Source organism: Dreissena polymorpha, chromosome 8, assembly GCF_020536995.1.
Source record: "Dreissena polymorpha isolate Duluth1 chromosome 8, UMN_Dpol_1.0, whole genome shotgun sequence".
Taxonomy (NCBI): domain Eukaryota; kingdom Metazoa; phylum Mollusca; class Bivalvia; order Myida; family Dreissenidae; genus Dreissena; species Dreissena polymorpha.
The window spans coordinates 96,054,156-96,078,549 of NC_068362.1; the positions used below are offsets into that span (position 1 = coordinate 96,054,156).

The following is a 24,394-nucleotide window of genomic DNA, read 5'->3' on the forward strand; positions in this document are numbered from 1 at the left end:
TAAATAAAGAGCACATGTCTGGGTTTTTTTCCAAATTATGTTTCTTGTTACTTATTACAAAGGCTGTTGTAAAACACACAGTTTTCCAGGCTTTGGTGAAAAACAACATACTTAAGGGCATGTACATGCATGTCCGACAACTACTGGTCTTACCGTAGTGAGAAAATGATAAATTGGCTGCCTCTTTTCAGTATACTGTACGGTAATGGGACTGAGTTCGTATCGGAACCAAATAGCTGGCATCATATGACCACCATGGCCGTACTGTACTAACTCCTAGAGAGGACACACAGAATTCAAACATTTTCGTTCATTTATCTGTTAAAAAATTCAGAGCAAAATCTGACTAAACATCACAGGCTTTAGATTTAAAATCTCTGACTTAGTGCTAAAATAATGTTGTAAATGTTTGTGTCGGTTAATAGTATAACAACAATTCCATACTTAGTCCTGTACTTGGTATGTGGACCCGTTTGCAAAATGTAGTTGGGGGCGTTTCTCAGTGGAATTGAGTTTATGGGTTTGTAGACATGCAAAAAAAGCGAGGTGCTTGTCGTGCATCATGCCACGTTTTTGCTATTATCGATTCAAAAATGACTGCCATTGAAATAATACAAGTTTTACTTGTATTTACCGTAACAACAATATACATTAATTATAACAAATATATACACTGACTAAATATAGTGTGTAGGATAAATTTATGTTATCAATGTATTTTTTCAAAGTCAGAATGACCTTGAAACGGCATTTTGTCTTTAATACCGCTCAGTCCTTTGATTATTTGATTCGTTTATTTGCTGAATTGACAGCTTCAATTTTACTAAAATTTAACGCTTATTTATGCAGTTTTATATTGTCAAATGTTTATTTGCATATGGTATTTGTATTAAAATCTATAAAAATATGCAATAGAACCATTCTTCTTTATAGAAAATCATTTAATTTTATGCTTATTAGTGCATTTTAACTGCAAACATTGATCCGATCATTTTATTTACAAAAGTGTGAAAGTCATGGTATTGCGAAATGCGAGTCTGTTTACCACAGCATGCTGGCTGCTATTTTGATAAACTTTGGTTCTGCTTAGATTTCAGGGCAAACTTCTGCAAGGCTCTAGCCTAGATGACTCATTGATCGAATGCGGGGTGTTTGGACCATATTTGATAGAGACAGTGTTGAACGGCAGCCATTATGTACGGGCCCTAACTGGTATGCTGATGGTGGAGGACTTAATTCATAAACTGGAGTGGCAAGCTTTTTGGACACATAAGGACAAGGCTACATACCCAGTCCTGGAGCAGATGAAGGAACTGGTAAACATGCTTGTTGCCAATGAACGCTGTCCAGAGCAGTTTGAGGTTATTAACGGGCAGATAAAAAAATTGCATCAATACTTTCAGAAAGAATGCGAGGCTTAGTCTGAGCTTTGCATATTCTTTGGTGTATGGTTGCAGTTAGTGTCCATCATCAAAGATGCAGTAGTCCCTGACAGAGAAGGAATCTGCATGTAGCTACCATTGAAGATTCCATGCAAATATTTGCTGAATATGACTGTATTAACTACTTGCGTTATGGTTCATGGTACCTTGAACAAATAAAGGTAATAAAGTTCACACAGCCTGAGCTTTATCGGCGCTTTTCCATTGGTAAATTGGTTGTTAGGGACCGCCCAGGCTGGTTTAAAGTGTTGCAGGTGATATGAAGGTTGAGCAGACTATTCAGAGAATATCAAAGGGTCCAGGAGGTCACTATGTTGTAGGAGAGACACGCAATGTGATGCAGTAGCAGAATATGAGCTTTTGTTCCATGAGATAGGGTCCATCACCAGCTTCCTCAATCTGCTAACCACCAACAAGTCGATGGATCACACAGAATGTCATCTTCAGCATTCACTGATTGCCACTCGTAACTCGTTCAACTACAATGTAGAAGTGTTGTTGGACTATGTGCTCGAACGTCAGAACCCATATACAGTGACGGTCAATGTTCCAGTTCCACTACACAATTTACTGACACAACTGGCTGTTGACAAAGAGGCTGCTGTCCGGCTTCTCAAATGTATTGAAAATGGTGAACGTGTTTACCGCGCATACAGGCAGGAGAGAATAGTTTAGAAAGCCATAACCATCAGTTCCACCATTTCAAAGAGAACGCTTCCCAAGTGCACTGACCATCTAAAACAGTCATTATTTACTAGTACATCAAAAGCAATTCTTATGGAACGGAATGCCCCGCCATCCAAAGATATGGCAGATGCACAGAGGAGCATGGGCATTGCACAGGAACGAGGCATGTCCCTCAAGCAGATATTATCTCATGATTTGATTTCTTCATCTCCATTATTTGGTGGTAACCTCCCAGCCCATGTTCATAAGTCAAAACATATTGGGGAGATTGAATCTAGACTGGACATCAATAAATGGAGTCGGGAATCTCTTCTTCCCACTCATGTCATCGTGGACTTTATGTCTAAGATGCGACAGATGCCACTTGCACAATTTTCCACTCTGGGTGGTGCAATCAATTCTGTCATCAACTCAGCGTCAAGCATATGTTAGGGGCCAGAGTACATTCATCTTGTACTAGACTCATACGTTGAAATTTCTTTAAAGGAAGGTGAACGGTTGCAGCGCTAAGACGAAGCAACAGGTTTTGCAATTATTGACATGAGCAGAGACACACCAATCCCACAACAACTTAATAAATTCTGGGCATCTGATGAAAATAAGCGTAATCTTCAACTATTGGTAAGGAATATTGTGTGCAATGACGTCTTTGCCAACCATATCATTGCAAGCTCAGTTGTCTCTGACAAAGAAGCTCTTCCAGCAATTAAGTTTGGTAATGAAGTCATTATTTTAACTGTCAAACTGGATTGAGGAGGCCGATGCCAGGGTAGTTGCTCATGTTGAGTGGGCTGCTTGTATCAAACAGTGTCAAAGAGTTGTTGTGATGTCAAACGACACCGACAGCTTTGTATTATTGCTTCACTTCACTCCATATTTTCAGACACTCGGTATGAAAGAAATATGGCAGCAGTATGGTACTGGTGAGAAGCGTCGAATGCTTCCGTTGCATCAGGCAATTTATCGGCTTGGGACACCGCTGGCAAAGACAATGATAAAGGCTCACATATTGACAGGCGACGACTGCATGAGTTAAGTGGGAACCAAGCATGCAGCTGTGACCTCTGACCCGGTACAGTTTTTAATGAATGTTGGAGAAACAGATACCTTGTCAGAGCAGGATGAAGCATTATCAGAAAAGTATCTGGTACACGTCTGGGCAGGGGCCAGATTGACGACAACTGCGGAAACATTTGACCATCTCCGACTAGAGAACTGTGCCAGTGCTAGTGCTGGACTTGATTGCCTACCTCCTACAAGCAGTGTAATCAAAGGAAATATTCGTAGATGAGCCATTCTAATACTTAGGGCATGTAAACTGCTTAAATATTGATGGTCTCGGACATGGCTGGCACCAGTTCAACATGGTGGATGGGAGGAGCACCTTGGCACGCTGTAGTTCACAAAGTGCTTGAAGCCTTTACCACGGAGCTTGCTGATATTGTGCAAGTGCACAGGAAAGTGCGATAATCAAAGTTGTCCGTGCCGTGCTGCTGGGGTGCTTTGCATCACATTTTGTCATGGTAAAATGGACAATTTACCTTGTGGAAACCTGACTTGAAATGACTAACTTTGGAACTGTATGTAATCTATGTGAACCAAAGTATTTTTAAACCTATTGAAATGAGAATGATTTCATGTTTATGAGTTGTGTGTGTTTTTGCTATAATGCCATATGGAATAAGGTGTAAGCCCGTGAGCCTGTCCCTAGGACTGGGGATGACTCAGTGATTACCCAACCAACACCTGACATTGGTTCAAAGTCTTCCCGACATCAAATAGATGTCACGTCGGTTTGACTTTGAGCCAACGTTGAACAAATACCACATGTTTGCTTGGTCAGGGGTTTGGTCGATTATCACATTTTCGTACCATCTGCATTTGGGTTTGAGTCCTGCACACTGTAGTATTTTTCCACCGAATGTGAAAATTTTAAATTTACTAGTCTCTTGTCTGTGAGTACAACGTGGGTAAATTATCTAAATGTGCCAATATTACGTAAAACGTGCACAACAATATTGTAATTTAATTAATTAAGTCAAATTTTGTCACATTAAATTTATACACTGGCTTTTACTGTCCAAGGTCAACTCATGGTCGTTGATGTATCATATGACCTTGTACTAGACCTTTCCGGATCAATTACCCTCCATATTTAACAAGACCTCTCATAACTGAGTTCTCACCAAACAAATACATAATTTAGAGGTAAAACATTTAATTTTACTCCAAAAGGCAATATTTTTTTCTTTTTCAACATGGCCGTTGGCGGCCATATTGGATTTTGGTATTTTGAGGCTCCTGGCAGTGTGACGGACAAGCACCTCGGTGATTTATCATGTATGAGGACTAATTAACTCACATCAAGTGAGAAAATCTCCCAGCCCAATTTTGCAAATGGGACTTCAGACCTAGTCCTGCACTAACTGGGTTAAACATCTGCTCCAAAGTGAACAGAGAGTTTGTTTCTGTCAAGTTACAATCTTTTAATTATTTTTTTTTATTTAATTATCATTTCAATGTAGCAGTAGAAGAACATTATAAATTGCCCAAATCTCAACTTTGCACATGAGATTTTTTCTCAAAAAAGAAACAAAACCCATCTGCTGTTGTTTTTGTTGTTATTTTCAATTTCTTAAACAAAAATAAACAAGAGGTTTGTCCCAGACAGAACACCTTTTGGGTAAATGTTGTCAGAGTAAGAAATTTTATTGCAGATATTGAACATAATACAGTCAGTGAACAAATGTTGAAAAATGACTAAAATTTCTTGACCAGTCACTTTGTCGTTATGGATATGAAATCCGGCTAGCGATCAGGAGTTACCAACTTTGATCATCATTCTTTGACATTGTCAGTATATTCTTTTAAGATACCAAGACCTGGTTTCTACCCAGGAAACACACTCAACAGTGTCTCTCAAAGCCTGGGGCTCTAGATATACAGTCAAGCTAAAAAATGCATAACTGCATGACGAGTTAATGTTTTTAAACAGTAAAAACAGTTTTTAACAGATTTCGTTGATAACTTTCAGCAGTCAAGAAGTTAGAAGCATCTTTTTTTCAAGACAACATTCTCTTGAGTTCTCTTTACATATTAGTGTCCCTTGAGTAAGCTTTTATCGTTTATTCAATTGTTGAATGGTGTTCAAAAATGCATTAGTGCAAACAAGTCTGTAATGTCTGAGGGCATAAGTTTATGTACCACTATAACACTGGGTAATAATATAAGTACATATACCACTATAACATAGGGCATAAGTGCATATACCACTATAACACAGGGCATATGTGCATATACCACTATAACATAGGGCATATGTACATATTCCACTATAACACAGGGCATAAGTACATATACCACTATAACACAGGGCATAAGTACATATTCCACTATAACACAGGGCATATGTGCATATACCACTATAACATAGGGCATAAGTGCATAGACCACTATAACACAGGGCATAAGTACATATTCCACTATAACACAGGGCATATGTGCATATACCACTATAACATAGGGCATAAGTACATATACCACTATAACATAGGGCATAAGTGCATATACCACTATAACACAGGGCATAAGTGCATATACCACTATAACACAGGGCATATGTGCATATACCACTATAACACAGGGCATAAGTACATATTCCACTATAACACAGGGCATATGTGCATATACCACTAAAACACAGGGCATAAGTGCATATACCACTATAACACAGGGCATATGTGCATTTACCACTATAACATAGGGCATATGTGCATATACCACTATAACACAGGGCATAAGTGCATAGACCACTATAACACAGGGCATATGTGCATATACCACTATAACATAGGGCATAAGTGCATAGACCACTATAACACAGGGCATAAGTACATATTCCACTATAACACAGGGCATATGTGCATATACCACTATAACATAGGGCATAAGTACATATACCACTATAACATAGGGCATAAGTGCATATACCACTATAACACAGGGCATAAGTGCATATACCACTATAACACAGGGCATATGTGCATATACCACTATAACACAGGGCATAAGTACATATTCCACTATAACACAGGGCATATGTGCATATACCACTAAAACACAGGGCATAAGTGCATATACCACTATAACACAGGGCATATGTGCATTTACCCCTATAACATAGGGCATATGTGCATATACCACTAGAACACAGTGGCAGTGCGGTAGTGGATGTGGTATCTGCCTTGAGGTCAGGATTCTAATCCCGCTCTGGGAGCTCTCTCAAGATCTTTGCATTAGAAATCAAATACTGGTCCTAGCTAAGAAATAAAAATATTTCAATAAACCTTAGGCTTTTGATGCAAGTGCTCTAAATTAGATAGATTTGCATTTTTGGCAGAAAAAGACAACAATATGTAAACCAGGTGCTACAACTCTCCAGGACTTGTAGCAAAAATGAGCCTCATTCTGAGAAACTGGGTTTTAATGCATGTGCGTAAATTGTTGTCCCAGTGTACATGTAGCTTGCACAGGCTTATCTTGGACAATTTTTTCCTCTTAAACTGGATTTTTGTTTTTAAGGGACTTCCTTTCCACACAAAAATCAATAACAGCGGAAAGTGACGGCCCTGGTTAGCCTGTGTGGAATGCACAGGCTAATCAGGGACAAAACTTGATGCACATGCATTGAGACCAGTTTTCCCAAAATAAGAGAAAAACGTCAATTGTTGTGTGCCAGAGCTTACTGAAGGAGGCTACATACCCTGTAGGAGTAGGTGTACTGGTAGGGGAACCTCTTGTTACCGTTCATGCTCACATACACAGAGGGGACCACACGTACTATGTAGTCATGGGTAGCCTGTGCTGAAAACATGAAGGGCACATATAGTGTTTTCAAACGAAACAAGTGACTCAAACACTTGTCAAGTTTGGCAGTTGATCTAGTAAGCCCCCTCTTGATAATAATAATTGTTAGAATGTTCTCGAAAATGCAATTGATTTTCAAGCTGAATTGAGTTCACATTTGATAAATGAATCATCACTACTACCGGTATGCCTAGTTATGCATATAAATATGAAATAGACAGAAATTATTTGCAAAACACTTAATACAGCTATGATCCCATGCCTGACAAACAGTGTTTTGTTTCCACACGACTATATGAGCATTGTTCTCATTACATTGTTAAATATGAATATCAAAAGAGAAAGGGTTGTAAGTATCTATTGAACAAGCCATTGTCTAAAGGCAAACAAAGGTTCAGCACAATACCTCCATCCAAACAAAAGTTATCAAATAGAAACACTTTTTCTAATTTTAGCAACATTTAACTTGATCCCACTGACCCCAAATGCAATCCCTTACTAGATCAGCCTGCAATCTACACACACACAATTTCAGCATAATATCCAAATCCTCAATGAAGTCATTATGCATAAATTTTTAATTTTCTAATTTTAGCAACAGTGACCTTAACCTAACTAGACCCAAATGAAATCCTATGTCGACTCTGTATGTCAGATTGCAATTGTTGCACGCAATTGCTTAACTGAAATTCCAAAGCTACAAAGAGTACAGTAAGGGGCTTAATTCTACACAATTGCAGCTTAGATTGATGGGCCATGGTTGGTGACCTCAGACATTTGTGAAGTTTCAACTGAATGCTTGTAGTAAAAACAGTGTTATGGTGAATAATTTAACCCAATTTTGAAGTGCAAACAGGAGGCATTATTCTGCAAAATTGCAGGTCAGAGTTATAGAACTTGGTCAGTGTACTCGTACCATGACCCCACTCCAAAAACATGTGTGAAGTTTGAATTGAATACCTGTACTAAAAAAGTGATATGGGAAAAATGCATGATTATCTTAACCAAATTTTTAAGTACAAAATTAATGGGGTCCTCACTCTGCTTACTAACAGGTTATTGTTATGAAATGTAGTCAGTGACCTCAGTCAATGAACCCAAACCTTTGTGAAGTTTCTATTGAATACCTGTTGTAGAAACTGTCATATGGAGAATCTTGCATGTTTACGATAAAAAAAAATCTAAAATCGGCACAATTCTGATTAATTGCAGGTCAGAGTTATGGACCTTGTTCAGTTACCTCGACTTGCGATCAAAATGATGACAATTTAAAATTTTCCAGAGAATTTTTTCTCAAGATGTCACTATCTGAAACAAGAGCATCGCCTTGCGGGTGCAGACCGCTCATCTTTTTTTCTTTTTAAAGGTGAAGGGACCTATCTCAATTTCAATCACAAAGGAGGGAGGAGTGAAGTGAAGAGGGGTGTATAGTGTGGTCATTTATTACATTATCTTCCAAAAATGCAAAAAAAATATCTTTTTTTTTGGGGGGGGGGGGTATTTTTGGGTGGGATGGTTGGACGGTATTTCATAAATAAATAATAATAATAAATAATAATAAAAAAAATTTGGGGGGTGGGGGGTATAGTGTGAGGGTGTAGTGGTCATTTATTAGATAATCTTTAAAAAAAAAATGAGAGTGGGGATTTGGGGGGGGGAATTCGGGGGGGGGGGGGCGTGGGGATGGTTTGGGTGGAGTCTAAAGTGGTATGACAGGTAAGAGTTGTTTTGTCAAAGTATCAATCAAATCTAATCATAAGTAAAGAAGTAATGGCAATTTAGAAAAATTAATAATTTGACCTTGAGAGTCAAGGTCATTCAAAGGTCAAGGTAAAATTCAACTTGCCAGGTACAGTACCCTCATGATAGCATGAAAGTATTTGAAGTTTGAAAGCACTAGCCTTGATACTTTAGAAGTAAAGTGGATCTAAACACAAAATTTTACCATATATTTAAAGTTACTAAGTCTAAAAACTTTAAAGGGCCATAATTCCGTCAAAATGTCAACCAGAGTTATGCAATTTGTCCTTTACTGTCCCTTATGATAGTTTGCGAGTGTTCCAAGTATGAAAGCAATATCTATGATACTTTAGGGGTAAAGTGGACCAAAACACAAAACTTAACCAAATTTTCAATTTTCTAAGTTACTAGTATAAAGGGCCCATAATTCTGTCAAACTGCCAGTCAGAGTTACATAACTTTGCCTGCACAGTCCCCTTATGATAGTTAGTAAGTGTTGCAAGTATGAAAGCAATAGCTTTGATACTGCAGGAATAAAGTGGACCTAAACACAAAACTTAAACAAGTTTTCAATTTTCTAAGTATAAAAAGGGCACATAATTCTGTCAAAATGCGAGTCCGAGTTACATAACTTTGCCTGCACAGTCCCCTTATGATAGTTAGTAAGTGTTGCAAGTATTAAAGCAATAGCTTTGATACTTTAGGAATAAAATGGACCTAAACACAAAACTTAACCAAAATTTTCAATTTTCTAAGTATAAAAAGGGCACATAATTCTGTCAAAATGCACGCCAGAGTTATCTAACTTTGTCTGCCCAGTCCCCTCATGATAGTAAGTAAGTGTACCAAGTTTGAATGCAATAGCATTGATACTTTATGCTAACAGTGGACCTTAACGCAAAATTTAACCGGACGCCGACGCCGACGCCAAGGTGATAACAATAGCTCATAATTTTTTTTCAAAAAATAGCTGAGCTAAAAATCAGTTAACAATTAAAACCCAAAGGGGATATAACCACCATTCAGGGTTTTATAGGATTTGGGAAATGTGAAGCCATTCCCTTCAAACATGAACAAACAGATATTTAGTGAGATTTCATCTGATGCATAAAGAAGGATTACGCCGCTCAAATTAAAGATGGGATCAAATGTCTACTGTGATAACAAATCTACCGATTACAGAATGATGTATCATGAACCAGTCTGTATACAAGTCTAAACAGCTGCCTGTCAAACCATCTCAGCTTACTTTAGAAATTTAGTACCCCTGAAATAACATAATATTTTGAGTAATACTCTTTTTTTTCCAGGGTAATTGATACACACAATCAATTAAAAAATGCACATCTTTACTATTTGCGTATTTACGCCAATAGCGTTACCAGTCCTACTGCTCAGCGGTCCTACCATTGCCTCCAGCCTTGTCTAGAGACTCCATGGGGTTGAAGGATCCCCTCACCTCCTTACCATTGCCTCCAGCCTTGTCCAGAGACTCCATGGGGTTAAAGGATCCCTTCACATCCTTGCCAGCCTCCAGGTCCATGCCAAACCTCAGCTTGTGCACCACGTGTCTCATGTCACCTGCTGTGGGCTGGGATTTGGCTGAGTGAGTTGATACGTGGAAATTGCCTGGCACCTTTAATAAAGTCAAATGTTTTCTTAATGCATCTTTAATACCATTAATTTAATTATTTATTGTGTTTTGTTGCGAGAACTATATTTTAACAGCGGTACATGGTTAATGATTTTGTTACAAATGTACCATGTAAATTGTATATGTTTGATAATTTGGAAAACTCCACAACAAATACAGACATATCATTCAAAACACTTCTATTTTTCACTGTTCTACACAAGTAAAAACACTCAACAGAAATTTATGGATAAGGATAAAACTTATTTGAAAATGCACTGTTACAACCACCCTGCAAAATCACAAACAATACATGTACTTACAAATTCTAGCTCCCTGCCAAGTTGTTTGTTGGTGCAAGAATTTGATGTAAATAAATAGCACTTTGCAATCACATGCCATAAGAATAAAAACCCATACTTGTGGTATTAAATAATTATCACTTTGTGATCACATGCTATTGTTTACCATGGGAAACAAGAGATGTGTTTGTCAGAAACACAATGCCCCCTATTGCGCTGCTTTGAAGCCATAAATTTGAACTTTGACCTTGAATGATGACCTTGACCTTTCACCACTCAAAATGTACAGCTCCATAAGATACACATGCATTCCAAAAGCATGTTGCTAAATGTATCTTCAATATTCAAAAAGTTATGACCAAACTTTAATGAAGGTTAAAGTTTTAGGAAAGAACAAGAGATGTGTTTGTCAGAAACACAATGCCCCCTATTGCGCCGCTTTGAAGCCATATATTTGACCTTTAACCTTGAAGGATGACCTTGACCTTTCACCACTCAAAATGTGCAGCTCCATGAGATACACATGCATGCCAAATATCAAGTTGCTATCTTCAACAAGGGCTGTTTGTAAAACATGCATGCCCCCCATATGGGCTGTCCGTTGTAGAGGCAGCCATTGTGTGAATACGTTTTTTGTCACTGTGACCTTGACCTTTGACCTAGTGACCTGAAAATCCATAGGGGTCATCTGCAAGTCATGATCAATGTACCTATGAAGTGTCATGATCCTAGGCCTAAGCGTTCTTGAGTTATCATCCGAAAACCATTTTACTATTTCGGGTCACCGTGACCTTGACCTTTGACCTAGTTACCTCAAAATCAATAGGGGTCATCTGCGAGTCATGATCAATGTACCTATGAAGTTTCATGATCCTAGGCCTAAGCATTATTGAGTTATCATCCGAAAACCATTTTACTATTTTGGGTCACCGTGACCTTGAACTTTGACCTAGTGACCTCAAAATCAATACGGGTCATCTGCGAGTCATGATCTATCTTAGGATGAAGTTTCATGATCCTAGGCGTATGCCTTCTTGAGTTATCATCCGGAAACCATTTTACTATTTTGGTCACCGTGACCTTGACCTTTGACCTAGTGACCTCAAAAGCAATAGGGGTCATCTGCGAGTCATGATCAATCTACCTATGAAGTTTCATGATCCTAAGCGTATGCGTTCTTGAGTTATCATCCGGAAACCATTTTACTATTTCGGGTCACTGTGACCTTGACCTTTGACCTAGTGACCTCAAAATCAATAGGGGTCATCTGCGAGTCATGATCAATGTACCTATGAAGTTTCATGATCCCAGGCCCAAGCGTTCTTGAGTTATCATCCGGAAACCACCTGGTGGATGGACCAACAGACCGACTGACCGACATGTGCAAAGCAATATACTCCCTCTTCTTTGAAGGGGGGCATAATAATGCAAAAGTTATTGCAAAACTTCAACCAAGGTTAAAGTTTTGGGGCAGGCAGGCAGGCAGGCAGGCAGACAGACAGACAGACAGACAGACAGACCAAAAACAATATGCCCCCGATCTTTCGATCCGGGGCATAAAAATTCAATTATATTAATATTATTTGACCTTTGACCTTGAAGGATGACCTTGACCTTGACTTTTCACCACTAAAAATGTGCAGCTCCGTGAGATACACAAGCATCCAAAATATGAAGTTGCTATCTTCAATATTGCAAAAGTTATCACACTTTAACCAAGGTTAAAGTTTTGGGACACTTTTTCACATAAAAGTATCTGATGGTCTATTAGTCACAGACCTTAATATCACATAATCTGGCAATCTGGACTAAATGGCCTCATTGTGAATACAACCTCCAGGCCAGTGGACAAATAATATACCAGAAAAATAAGCATTACCTTGTTGATGAGAAAGTGTGTCTCCATTCGGCAGCCGTTATCATCATACATGGGGATCTTCTCTGTGTTGTCTTGGAAACCAACCTCATGTCGCCCCATATCATCCTGGATGTCCAACCCAACAACTGCAGAAACATTTATCATGTCATAGTCAGAAATCCACAGTGTTTTCTATATTCATCGAATACAGGAGGTAAAGATGTTGTGGATATTTTTGTGTTTGTCCATTTTGTTGGATTTTTTTTCAATTTTCACCAGTATTTCAGTCATATCATAATGGTCAAATTTTACCGACTCACACTTTTCCTTGGATGGCTGATTTACAAGAAATAAGTGCACATACTTATGCCTGTAACTGATTACTGCCCTACCTTCAACATTTACACAAATGTATGTAATTTGAGAGTCATAGTTTCAAAATAAAGTTTACATCTGGAATGTTATCCTCTTTAAGAAGAAGTCCATATTTAATAATTTTTAATAATAACAAAATATGTTGTTTGAATCATTTCTAACGGAAATCTTACAATTGAAGTCATAGAATTTCATCATAAAAGGGTGAAAAATAACAAAAACAAATTAAGTGAGTTCTACCTTTTTCACTTAATGGAAAATAATTGACTAACAATAAACCTTGAGTTTATACTATATACCAATTCAAAAGTGTGACTTGAGTCACACCTGTACATGTACTATCAAAATGTTAAGATATCATGAGCAGATGTTCCATAACGAGAGGCCAGGAAGTTTATAAGACCCATTTCAAACATGATGCAAGCCTTTACATTCTCTACTCGGCCATGTATAAGAAATAAGCTACCCTCTGGCTGGGTAATTAATATGACAATCTCTACAATATATGACTTACATTCACATTTTGTATTCATAAGAGTAATATTCAGGAACACTGGAATCTTCTCTGAATATTTCACAGGGTCATCCACTATCAGCTCACTTACTCTGAAAAAGGGAAATACTATTAAGGCTTTGCATGCTAAGAAATTTGTCGTCTGCTAAAATGTTGTCTGCTGAATTTTTAAAATTAGCATTTTCTTTAAAAAAAAATCCAAGTATACTATCAGAATAGCAAACAGTTTGGATCTTGATGAGACGCCACGTTTTGTGGCGTCTCATCTGGATCCAAACTATTTGCAAAGGCCTTCAAAATTCGGTTCCAGCACTGGAAGAGTTAACCCTTTCCCACTCAAAGGCAATCTGAAAATGGCTATGTGCAAACACCATAAAACCAGAACAGGTTGCGAGTAACTCGCAGTCTGTTCAGGTTTTATGCTGTTTGCTGCTCAGTATCTCAGTATCTAAGGGTTGGAGATGGAACCTTTAAACCTTGAACCTAGTTAAACGAACTTAAATAAAAGTAAAATCTTTCTGTGGGACTACAAACAGGTCAAAATACGTATCTGAGTGGTAAAGGGTTAAATCAAGAAACAAGTACATGGAAGTAGATAGTAATTTACAACTTTACGCCTTTTCAAAAGCTATTTATTTTATAGGGGAAATGTCTGGAGGCTATATAATATACATCAGTTTAAACTTATCAATCGAAGCATACCTAATGAAAGTATACATTAGCTTGTAAATTAATTATCTCCATCAGCTACAAAAAGGCAACATAAATATAAGTTTTAATAACAATCTGAACCTTCTCACTCCAGTTTGAGGTCAACTTTGATCCCAGGGAAATGATTTCAACAGAGTAGACAATTTTAAAGTGTTACATGCCAAAAAAAAACAACTCTAAGCTTTGTTGTTTCAGAGAAGATTTTCAAAGTTATTTCACACCATCACTCTTAAACACTATATACAAAGTATCTGACCCCTGGGACTCGACCAGTTTTAACTATGGGGCAAAACTCGATCATTTTCTAAAAAAAAACTTTCTTATCTTACATACCAAATATCAGAGGTGTTGGTTTTGTGGGTGCAAAGATTTCAGGTTTTTATTTACTATATAAATCTGTGTAAAGTATTTGACCTCTGGGGGCTGGTCTGAGTTGACCCCAAGTGCATGATTTCAAGAGAGATTATGCAGGACTACTTTGATGGAACATATCAAATATTTAAGGTCTAGAATTAGTGGTTTCATAGATTGTTTAAGTTCTTTACTATACAAGAATATATAAATGTAATCCCTGGGACCCATGAGGCATGCAATCCAAAAATGTTGTGCAGGATCATAATCTAAATATGATGTTACATATCTACTATCAAAACCCTGGGACTTTTGCTTCCAGACATTTTGTAAACTCTTTACATACTATATAAGTCCATTTAAATCATATTAATTTTTTCTCCTAGCCTGTAGGGAGTTCTGACCCCAGGGGCATAATTTGAACTAATTGTTTTCGTAGTTCAACAAATATTTAAACACCTGACAGTTTCAGAGATGTTTAAGTTTTCTTTTTTTAAATCTATTTTTTGCACTGGTGACCTACATATGCAACAGACAGGAACAATTTGATCAACTTTGAAAGAGAGGCACCCAAACATCATGGCTGTGAAGATAAATGAAAATGCACATCCGTTTTGGAGATCTCTTTTAAATTAAAAGTTTGCGCAAGACGCACCAAGAACAAAAGGCGATCCAAAAAAGCTCCACATTATGAACAGGCAGTGATTTTTCACCATTTTGGGAATGGGGCTGGATCCCTTTGAATCGGGAAAAATTCACAGTGTTTTGACTACAATTGGGAAATTAGTGCTGTTGTTGTTTTGCTAACAAATGCTTCAAAATTGAGGATACAAGTGTGTCCAGTATTATATTTACTTAGGTTGATCTTATATGGATGGGAGACGAACAAAAAATTGAGATCTATAAAAAAAAAACTCTATTTGGAATGTTTAGCTCCCATTTGGGAAAAATATATACTTTTTTCCATTGGGAATGGGTCCGGTTACCGGAACCGATTTTGAATGAAAAAAAACACTGACAGGTGAGCATAAAAAGCAAATGATGTCACTGCCTACACTTCATGTTGCAGGAAACCCAGTAGTTCCGCCCCAAACAAGTACAGCATGAAGAGTACACTGCATATGGAGATACAGGCCCCAGTGGTGGTGGGCTGAGTGAGGTCCTTAGGAACCTTCCGGTAGATGTCAAACCTGCAAACATGAAACTTTCAGCTTTATTGTATATCACTGTTAGATACATGTTTACCTTTTAATGATCCAGCCAACAACGAAGATTTTGTAAGATAAAGAGGATTTATTACTCTAAATCTTCAACAGCGTATAAAACAAGTGATGTTTTTAAACCATTAATGTTTCTAACTTGCATCCAAGTCTAAAGTAGTGGAGAACTTTTGATAATGCATGCTTTTGATCTGGGCTTTATGCATGTTCATGCAGTTCCATCCCAGATAAGCCTGTACAGTATGCAAAGCCTATTCAGGCCGTAGCGATTATATTACATTATTATATTTACTAAGGTTCAAGCCATAGAGCTGCATAGGGAAACTTACTTAATGTTGCATTTTATTTATAAAACAAGCGATGTGTTTGTGAAACACTATGTCCCCATATATTTTACCTTTGACCTTGAAGGATGACCTTGACATTTCACCACTCAAAATGTGCAGCTCAATGAGATACACATGCATGCCAAATATCAAGTTGCTATCTTCAATATTGCAAAAGGGAACATTAAATGAGCTATTTTGACCCATATATTTGACCTTTTACCATGAAGGATGACCTTGACCTTTCACCACTCAAAATGTGCAGCTCCATGAGATACACATGCAAGCCAAACATCAATTTGCTATCTTCAATATTGCAAAAGTTATTGCAAATGTTAAAGTTGGGGCAAACAAACACAAGAGCAACAAACCAACAAACCAACAGACAGGGCAAAAACAAAATGTCCCCCACTATACATGTAGTGGTTGGGGACATAAAAAATACATTTTTTTAGTTTTTTGGAAACCTTCAATAGGGAATATTTTGTGGGGAATTGGGAAATTTGTAGGTTTTCCTTATAGACCAGTTCACCCGTGATGTCACGCGCACCTGCATGTTTACATCGGGACTGCATTGGTAGGCAAAAGAAAGACACAATCAATGAGGAGAAATAGAGCATGATCGTTTATATTAAAACGATTATATTTAGATTTAATTTTTCAACATGACAACAAGTTGTTCTACTTTACTGAAACAAATAAGATTGAAAACAAGCAATAAATAGATCAATTCCAAATAAAAAACATATAAAAATAACCATAATGGTATTTGTCTGGGAAAACTAACACGTTGACACATTAAATAAACATAAAATTAAATTAAATGCAATATATTTCATTTGATTGTTTGCATCAATCTTAAAATCGTGTAAGCCTTTGTATTCCGGTGTTTGATTGCCCCTTTGTTCTGCCTAATCCGATTATCTCGTTTTTATCAGATTGTCCAGACTTAGCTATGACATGGTGTCATAAACCACACTGGGTGGCAGATGACAGTCTGGTCATTAAACACAATTGATGATGCCACCATGTCTTCACTTTCTGGTAGTATTAAGTAGTCATTTGGTTGAATAAATTTACCGCCGACATACTTAACAGTTGCTTAAATTAGATATGTAAGAGCTACATATTGTACAAATTTAAAGTCTATATATAAATTATTGGAAATTGTACACTGTAAAGATACTAGCCTGTTTAGTCAATTAAAAATAAAGTATTTATTAACTATAAACCGTACGTTAAAATCATTATCCCCACGCTTTTTGAAAAAAAGGTGGGGATATTGTGGTGATCTCCGCCGTCCGTCCGTCCGTCCGTCCGTCCGTCCTGGCCACTATCTCCTCCTACACTAAAAGCACTAGAACCTTGAAATTTACACACATGGTAGCTATGAGCATATGTGCGACCCTGCACTATTTGGAATTTTGATCTGACCCCTGGGTCAAAAGTTATAGGGGTTGGGGTGGGGCCGCGTCAGAAATTATCACTCATTTTTTTAGGTTATTTTACATTTACTTCTTTATTTCTACACCGATTCACTTCAAATTGATACTGGACCTCACCTATGACAATACGGTCAATCTCAACCATGCATGGCCCCATTCCCAACCCTGGGGCGCCCCGCCCACATAGGCCACACCCACCAAAAATTTCCATTTACTATAATTTTTTCATTTCTACACGGATTCACTTCAAATTGATACTGAACTTTTGTTATGACATTAGGGTCAATCTCAACTATGCATGGCCCCAATCCCAACCCTGGGGCGCCCGCCCACATAGGCCACACCCACCAAAAAATTCCATTTACTATAATATTTTCATTTCTACACGGATTCACTTCAAATTGATACTGAACTTCTCTTATGACATTAGGGTCAATCTCAACTATGCATGGCCCCATAACCAACCCTGGGGCCCCCCCCACATAGACCACACCCACCCAAAATTGCCTTTACTATAATTTCTTCATTTCTACACCGATTCACTTCAAATTGATATTAAACTTCTCTTATGACAATACAGTCAATCTCAACTATGCATGGCCCCATTACCAACCCTGGGGCGCCCCGCCCACATAGACCACACCCACCCAAAATTGCCTTTTACTATAATTTCTTCATTTCTACACCGATTCACTTCAAATTGATACTGAACCTCTCTTATGACAATACGGTCAATCTCAACTTTGCATGGCACAATTACCAACCCTGGGGCGCCCTGCCCACATATGTCACACCCACCCAAAATTGCCTTTTACTATAACTTCTTCATTTCTACACCAATTCACTTCTAATTGATGATGAACTTCTCTTATGACAATACGGTCAATCTCAGCTATGCATGGCCCCATTACCAACCCTGGGGCACACCTAGGTCAAACATTCGGCGTGGGGATACGCGTCGGCCTCTGCCGCGCCATTTCTAGTTTTAAGTATTCAGCAGGTATCGGCTTATTAAAACTATGTCATTCCGTATGAAGATTTAATGTTACGGCAATGCACAAACCACATCATAAAAACAAGAAATTACGTTTGACACCAATAGGAATAAATTATGTTAAAAAAAAAAGAAACAATATGTATATAGATATATATGTGTATGTTAGATTGTTGTCACTTATATACTCACTAGTAACGAGTCTACAATATATACATGAATACACAGTTCAATTTGCATCATGTGACGTTGTGTTTTTCATTTGAATGTTAATATTCCTCAATAGTGTCATTCTCTGTACAAAACACATCCAAATTAAAATTACATGTAAATACCGTCATGCACTTCGCTTTTAATAGGGCTTTGTAGAACGTCCCTGATTCAACGAACCCCTGACACGTACATTGTACCACTCATTTTTATTACTCTAGCGTACTCATGCCATTGATAATTATAATTTTATAATTAGATGTTTCATTATTGTAATTTATTGAAGCTTTTCTGCAAATAATAATGGGCTAATGCATACTGGTCGTGTACGTAATTCCGGCCTGTAGTTAAAAAATCGGCCACCTGTGTTTAATCATTTTCATGATCTAAACATACATGTTTTGATTATTTTTAGAACAATCAACTTGAAAACCAACGATAATCTCAATATTTTGCAAATTAAAGAAGCATATCACTGTAAACGTTTGCATTAAAGTGTCTCAAACATAACACAAGATATTTCTCTCATGGGAAAAGTGGCGTCATTATACATTGCAAAAATTATATTCATATAAGAAACAAATAAAATTATTATTATTTCTATCTGATAAACTTTAATTAAGGTTTTTTTAATTAATTGTATAAAAACATACATTTAAAACCAAAAAATCAGGACCTAAATATAAACTTGTAATATATGAATTACCTCCCTTGATTTGAATATTAATAGTTTACATGTTGTAAAAGTTTGTAGGGTTTTTGTAAAATTAAATATTAGCGTTTACTAAAAATCCACACTTACGTCAACTTTTTAAACAAAATGTTTTTACTTTCTTAGCTATGTTAGTAAAAATTGATTAAAACTATTAAAAATAAATATTTTTTGTGAATTTGCAGTTCCCCATCAACTGTGCAGGCCTGTTAATATTTATTAAAATGGGTAGGGGGAGTAACTGGTATAACAATGTCGCATATATTTTAAGTTTCAAGTCAAAAATTGTGTTTGTGTAAACCTTTATTAATACTCTTAAAATGCGGACATTCGTCTAAAGATATTGCTTTGTAATTGTACCTGCAGATTAAACTGAAAAGTGGCCGATTTTTTAGGTACAATTGCCCTACGAAAATTGATAGTTTATATGTCATTAATTTCTGTTCATAAAAGTAACATACACTGATCTAATTCTATTGAAATTTTCATGCTAGGTGAGTTTTGAACCCAGGATTATATATGTGAAGTTTAGTTTAAACCAGTTGCCTAAAACAAAAGATTTTGTTAAAATAGTCCCAAAAGTGGCTGGAATTACGAACACGACCAGTAGAGCTCTATGTTGTGTCAAATTGTGGGTCTTTCAATCTTTACTTTGATGCAAATGACACGTTCTTTTAAGATGTAAAAAAATTGTTTAATAAATTCTTTTGGCACTAAATATTAAATTTTTGAAAAATTATTTAGGTGTTGTTTTGTTGGAGTTTCTTTTCGATTTATATGTCGTTATCCATATGTTTGCATTACTGTAACCCATGCTTTTGCCTAACATTGCATTGCGCATGCGCGAAAATCAGAAATCAAAACAATAACAATGAACTGGTCTATTGGGAAAGTGTGGATTTCCGGTACTTTATAAAGAAAAAAATCGCTGCAGGGACAACACTTTGCAATTGTATGGATTTTTTGTTCGCAGGAAGTCTCTTTTAAATGAAAATCCTGTCTAAGCTGAAAGTACATGTAAGTGATGACAGTAGAATACAAAAAATCATCAAAGATTTTATGGTTGGCCTGATTACAATGAGCGGAATAATGACATGTATATTTAAGCACATACTTAATGGAAATTATGTTCATAATTCCGCAGGAATTACCGATAAAAATTGATAATGCTAATAAAATAACATTAAATAACAAATCGGACCATAACAAATGACATTATCACGACAATAACAATTTTATTTATTTATGCCTGTATTGCAGTTTATTTGTTACTATTCAGTATTCACTCGCACGGTAACGTCTTTCAACAGGCAGGTCAAAAATATCAAAGTGTATAATGAGTAATATTTAAACTTAGCTTTCTACTGGAAATACCTGCGAATGTCAAACTGCATCTTCGCAAATTGCGTGCAACGTGTCCAGTTGACAGCTGTTCGCCGTGTTTTGATTTTGCCGGAAACTACGATGGACGTGCTCGATTGTAATTGACTGCCAAACGTTTACTTTTCTATTTACCGTACTGCCGTGTTGCAAAGTTTAAATTGGCGGATGCGCAAAACCCGGTGTTATGCGGTAAATCTTAGCTCCCTCACGGTCTTGCGAAATGCACGCAACAGCGGAACACAATGTACTTTTCGTTCTTTGCTACTTTAAAACCATAAAACGATATATCAAAAATCTTAAATTGTTGTTGTTTTAATCTTGTTGTTCGTGGTGAACAAAGCTTTTCGAATAAATCGGTCACTGTTCGCGTGTCTATGAACGCATTGATATGCCCAGTTTTCGCAACACTAGACTCTTGAATAAAATTGTCTAAATCGATCATTGAGGTACCAGTTTTGTCACAATAAGAGTCGTTGCAGATTGTATATTTTTTATTTTGACAAATAGTCAATCAAACCAGGTATGTGTATTTACACATACCCGATCAAGCTGATATTTGGTATTGTTTTTTTAAATGATGTTTTTTAATTAAGAAAATGTTGTGTAAGCAGTCGTGTTTCATATACCGGTCGTTTCGTTGTAAATTGTAAATGGAACCAGTATCAGTGACCCCATGTTCCTCCACATTAAAAAATACCTTAACCCCACCTTGAGCATGAGATTGAGATGCCCTTTGCCCCACACTACGCTCATTGTCCTTAACCTTACCATCGGCAAGAGGTTAAGATGCGTGCCCTAAGCAACTACGCCTAGTAGTCTTTACCCTTATATCAACTGGAGGTTGCGATGCAAAACGTCTCACACCTCACCCAATACCCCCATTCCAACCATCAGCAGGAGATTGAGATTGCTTTACATGAGTCGCAGTCTGGGAAAACTGGGCTTAATGCATGTTCGTACATTGTCGTCCCAGATTAGCCCGTGCAGTCCGCATAGGTAAATCAGGGACAGCACTTTCTGCGTAGACTGGATTTTTGTTTAGAAGAGACTTCCTTTAATCGTAAAATTATATTAAATCTGAAAGGATTGTCCCTGATAAGTCTGTGCGAACTGCACAGGCTAATATGGAAAGACACATACATGGAGCCTAGTTTTCCCAGATCGCGGTCCATGTTATTTGTGTTTACCTTTTCCGTTTTCGCGAGTAGCTGCCTGTTTGTGTACAGTGTTGATCCAGTCCCTCTTAAAACTTTCAAATAATTGCTCTTCACAAGTATTCATAATAGATTAAAGTTGAAGTTGTGAGTAACTATTACGTATGTCCTGTCTTACTTTCGTAATAAGATTTGATGTCTTCTTGTGAACTCTCATTTAAACATTTTGTTGTTAATACGTGATACTTCCATACAATTTAACCGGAACGTGTGTGCGAGTGCCAATCTCACAGAGGAAGAAACCACATGCTCAGTGGTGAATGGCAGAACAGAACAGAAAGGAACGGAAAGTTTATTCATATAACTTGAAAAATTCCAGTTCATCGTTATATATACAAAACTTACAGCATATAAGCAATAATCACATGCATAGTCATGCGAAAGTGACCAAAATAGTATATAATAAGGTGATAAATATGCACTTATGCCATTACATTACTCCGCGATTGCATTCAATACATCAGTTCTCATTTTAAAAGCATTTTTACAATAGATCGCGAGTTTATTTAAGGACTTTGGTTTTAGTATTTTTTACAAAATAATAAAATTATGCATAGTAGATCGGTTATAATAGAATTTGTCAATACATGTATACATTTTTTTAATATCGGTATGAAGAGGACACACACTTGCAAAATGATACTCGTCTTCGATATCATTTGAGTTACATATATTACATTTACGTTCGTTTTTAGGAATATTTATAATTCTCCCAGATTCAAGTTTTAACATGTGGGACGACAGTCTTAATTTTGATATGTTTTTTAATTAAAGTTTTGGATTATGTTAAGATAATCAGATAATTAAAATCGATGTTTAAATTCTGTGTATTAAGTTAATGAACTTTTTACATTTAAATCACTTAGCCACAAACCTATGAACATATCAATAAGTCAAGTTTTAAAAATAGGAATAAATACATCAAATTTACTGAATCTGGATACATCCAAACATCTACTAAACCATCAAAATGGCGTCGATAGCGGCATAGTATTCCCCATATAGGCGCCCTATAAGACGGCCGTACGATACCGTCATCGGGCGCGGATATAGGAAATGGCTTAGAGGGGTCGGGATATTTACTAGTGCGAACAACATGCAATAACGTGATACTGTCACAGACTCATATTTACATGCAATTATCAACAACGAACATGTAAACTTTACTTAAATAACCAAGATGAAAACATATATGTCGTTGAATTTCTTTTAAAAAGTTTAGCATTCTCGAATTTTATTATTTTAATTTCGTGCGACATAAAGCGCGACTGTTACTACCGGAAGGTATTTACGTCAATGAAAAGGATGAATTTAAACATGCCTTGCTATAGGCTCCGAAAAAGTTCACCACAGCGACTTTGACAAAATATTTGTTTCGAGATCTTTTCGCGACGATCTGGGACCATTCCGTGTATATTCACAACGCTTCTGCAACCTTCTGGGACGTTCATTTCGAAATAACTTCGGCGTCCGATTTTAAAATATAAAAATACATCACATAACTTCATCACATAACGTTTATTTCGAAAAGGTTTCGGGATGTTTAGCGAACATTCTGCAACCCTTCGGGACGTTTTGTAACCAATTAATGCGAGCTATGTGCTTTTAATATGCCACAATGTGTAGATATCACACTTAATTAAAGAACATACTTTTATAATATATATAAAAAGTTCTATGACAATAGCTCGTCATTTTTTGAAAAAAAAATATGAATAGATCTTTCTATACTTTTTTGAGCTTGAGATAGTCTATGTATCGCGATTGCTCGTAATAACAAGCCATACCAGAGGCGATGCATTTTGTGTATGTAAAAACCATAATATTTCCTCAAATATTAAATAAATTAAGAAAATTCTTCTTAGATGTTGTTATCGGATGCATTTTTGGAATTGATTTAAGTCCAGTTTTAGGAAACTTAAGTGAACCATTATTTCATATACAAATGCAGTTTATCGGGAGATAAGCGTTTTAGCAAGTAAATTCATCACAAACACACGTATTAATTGATCAACATATTGCAAATAGGTTCAAGAGTGCATATATGTAACCAATATTATGTATTTAAATTGTATTGTTAATAACGCCTTTTCTGGCATTTACAAGTGTGTTAAAATAGCCGTGAATAAAAACTCGTCCACAGAGATTTGTAGTGTTCAGTCTTTATTTTTAAGCCATCTCTTTATATTGGGTTCTTAGAGGATTAAACTTTTAATACAACGCATTATACCGATTTATAATCTTCATCGATCCACATTAGACATAGCCGCTTGAATAAACAATAGAATATAAAAATAACGTGTACATTTAAGAATTAACGAAATCTTAATTGATGCATTTAGCTTGAAATTGAAAAAGAATGGGAAATGTGACACGACGTTGAAATTATTTGTTGTTGTAGTGCACAATAA

General features: G+C 36.7%; 1 protein-coding gene across 2 annotated transcripts in view; it reads right to left on the reverse strand.

The window, feature by feature from the left end:
* LOC127842716 (endoplasmic reticulum-Golgi intermediate compartment protein 1-like) overlaps positions 1-20,872 on the reverse strand; it is a 29,833-nt gene extending 8,961 nt beyond the window's left edge. The window contains exons 1-7 of one of the 2 annotated variants that reach the window (XM_052372396.1): positions 20,761-20,872; positions 15,535-15,669; positions 13,418-13,509; positions 12,550-12,674; positions 10,203-10,371; positions 6,892-6,992; positions 154-276 (exon numbers count right to left, since the gene is read on the reverse strand). In XM_052372396.1, coding sequence (XP_052228356.1) covers positions 154-276; positions 6,892-6,992; positions 10,203-10,371; positions 12,550-12,674; positions 13,418-13,509; positions 15,535-15,669; positions 20,761-20,780 — 765 coding nt within the window. In that variant the 5' untranslated portion in view covers positions 20,781-20,872. The remainder of the gene's footprint in view (positions 1-153; positions 277-6,891; positions 6,993-10,202; positions 10,372-12,549; positions 12,675-13,417; positions 13,510-15,534; positions 15,670-20,760) is intronic. The other variant, XM_052372397.1, reaches the window with a different exon arrangement.
* Between the last annotated feature and the right edge of the window lie 3,522 nt (positions 20,873-24,394).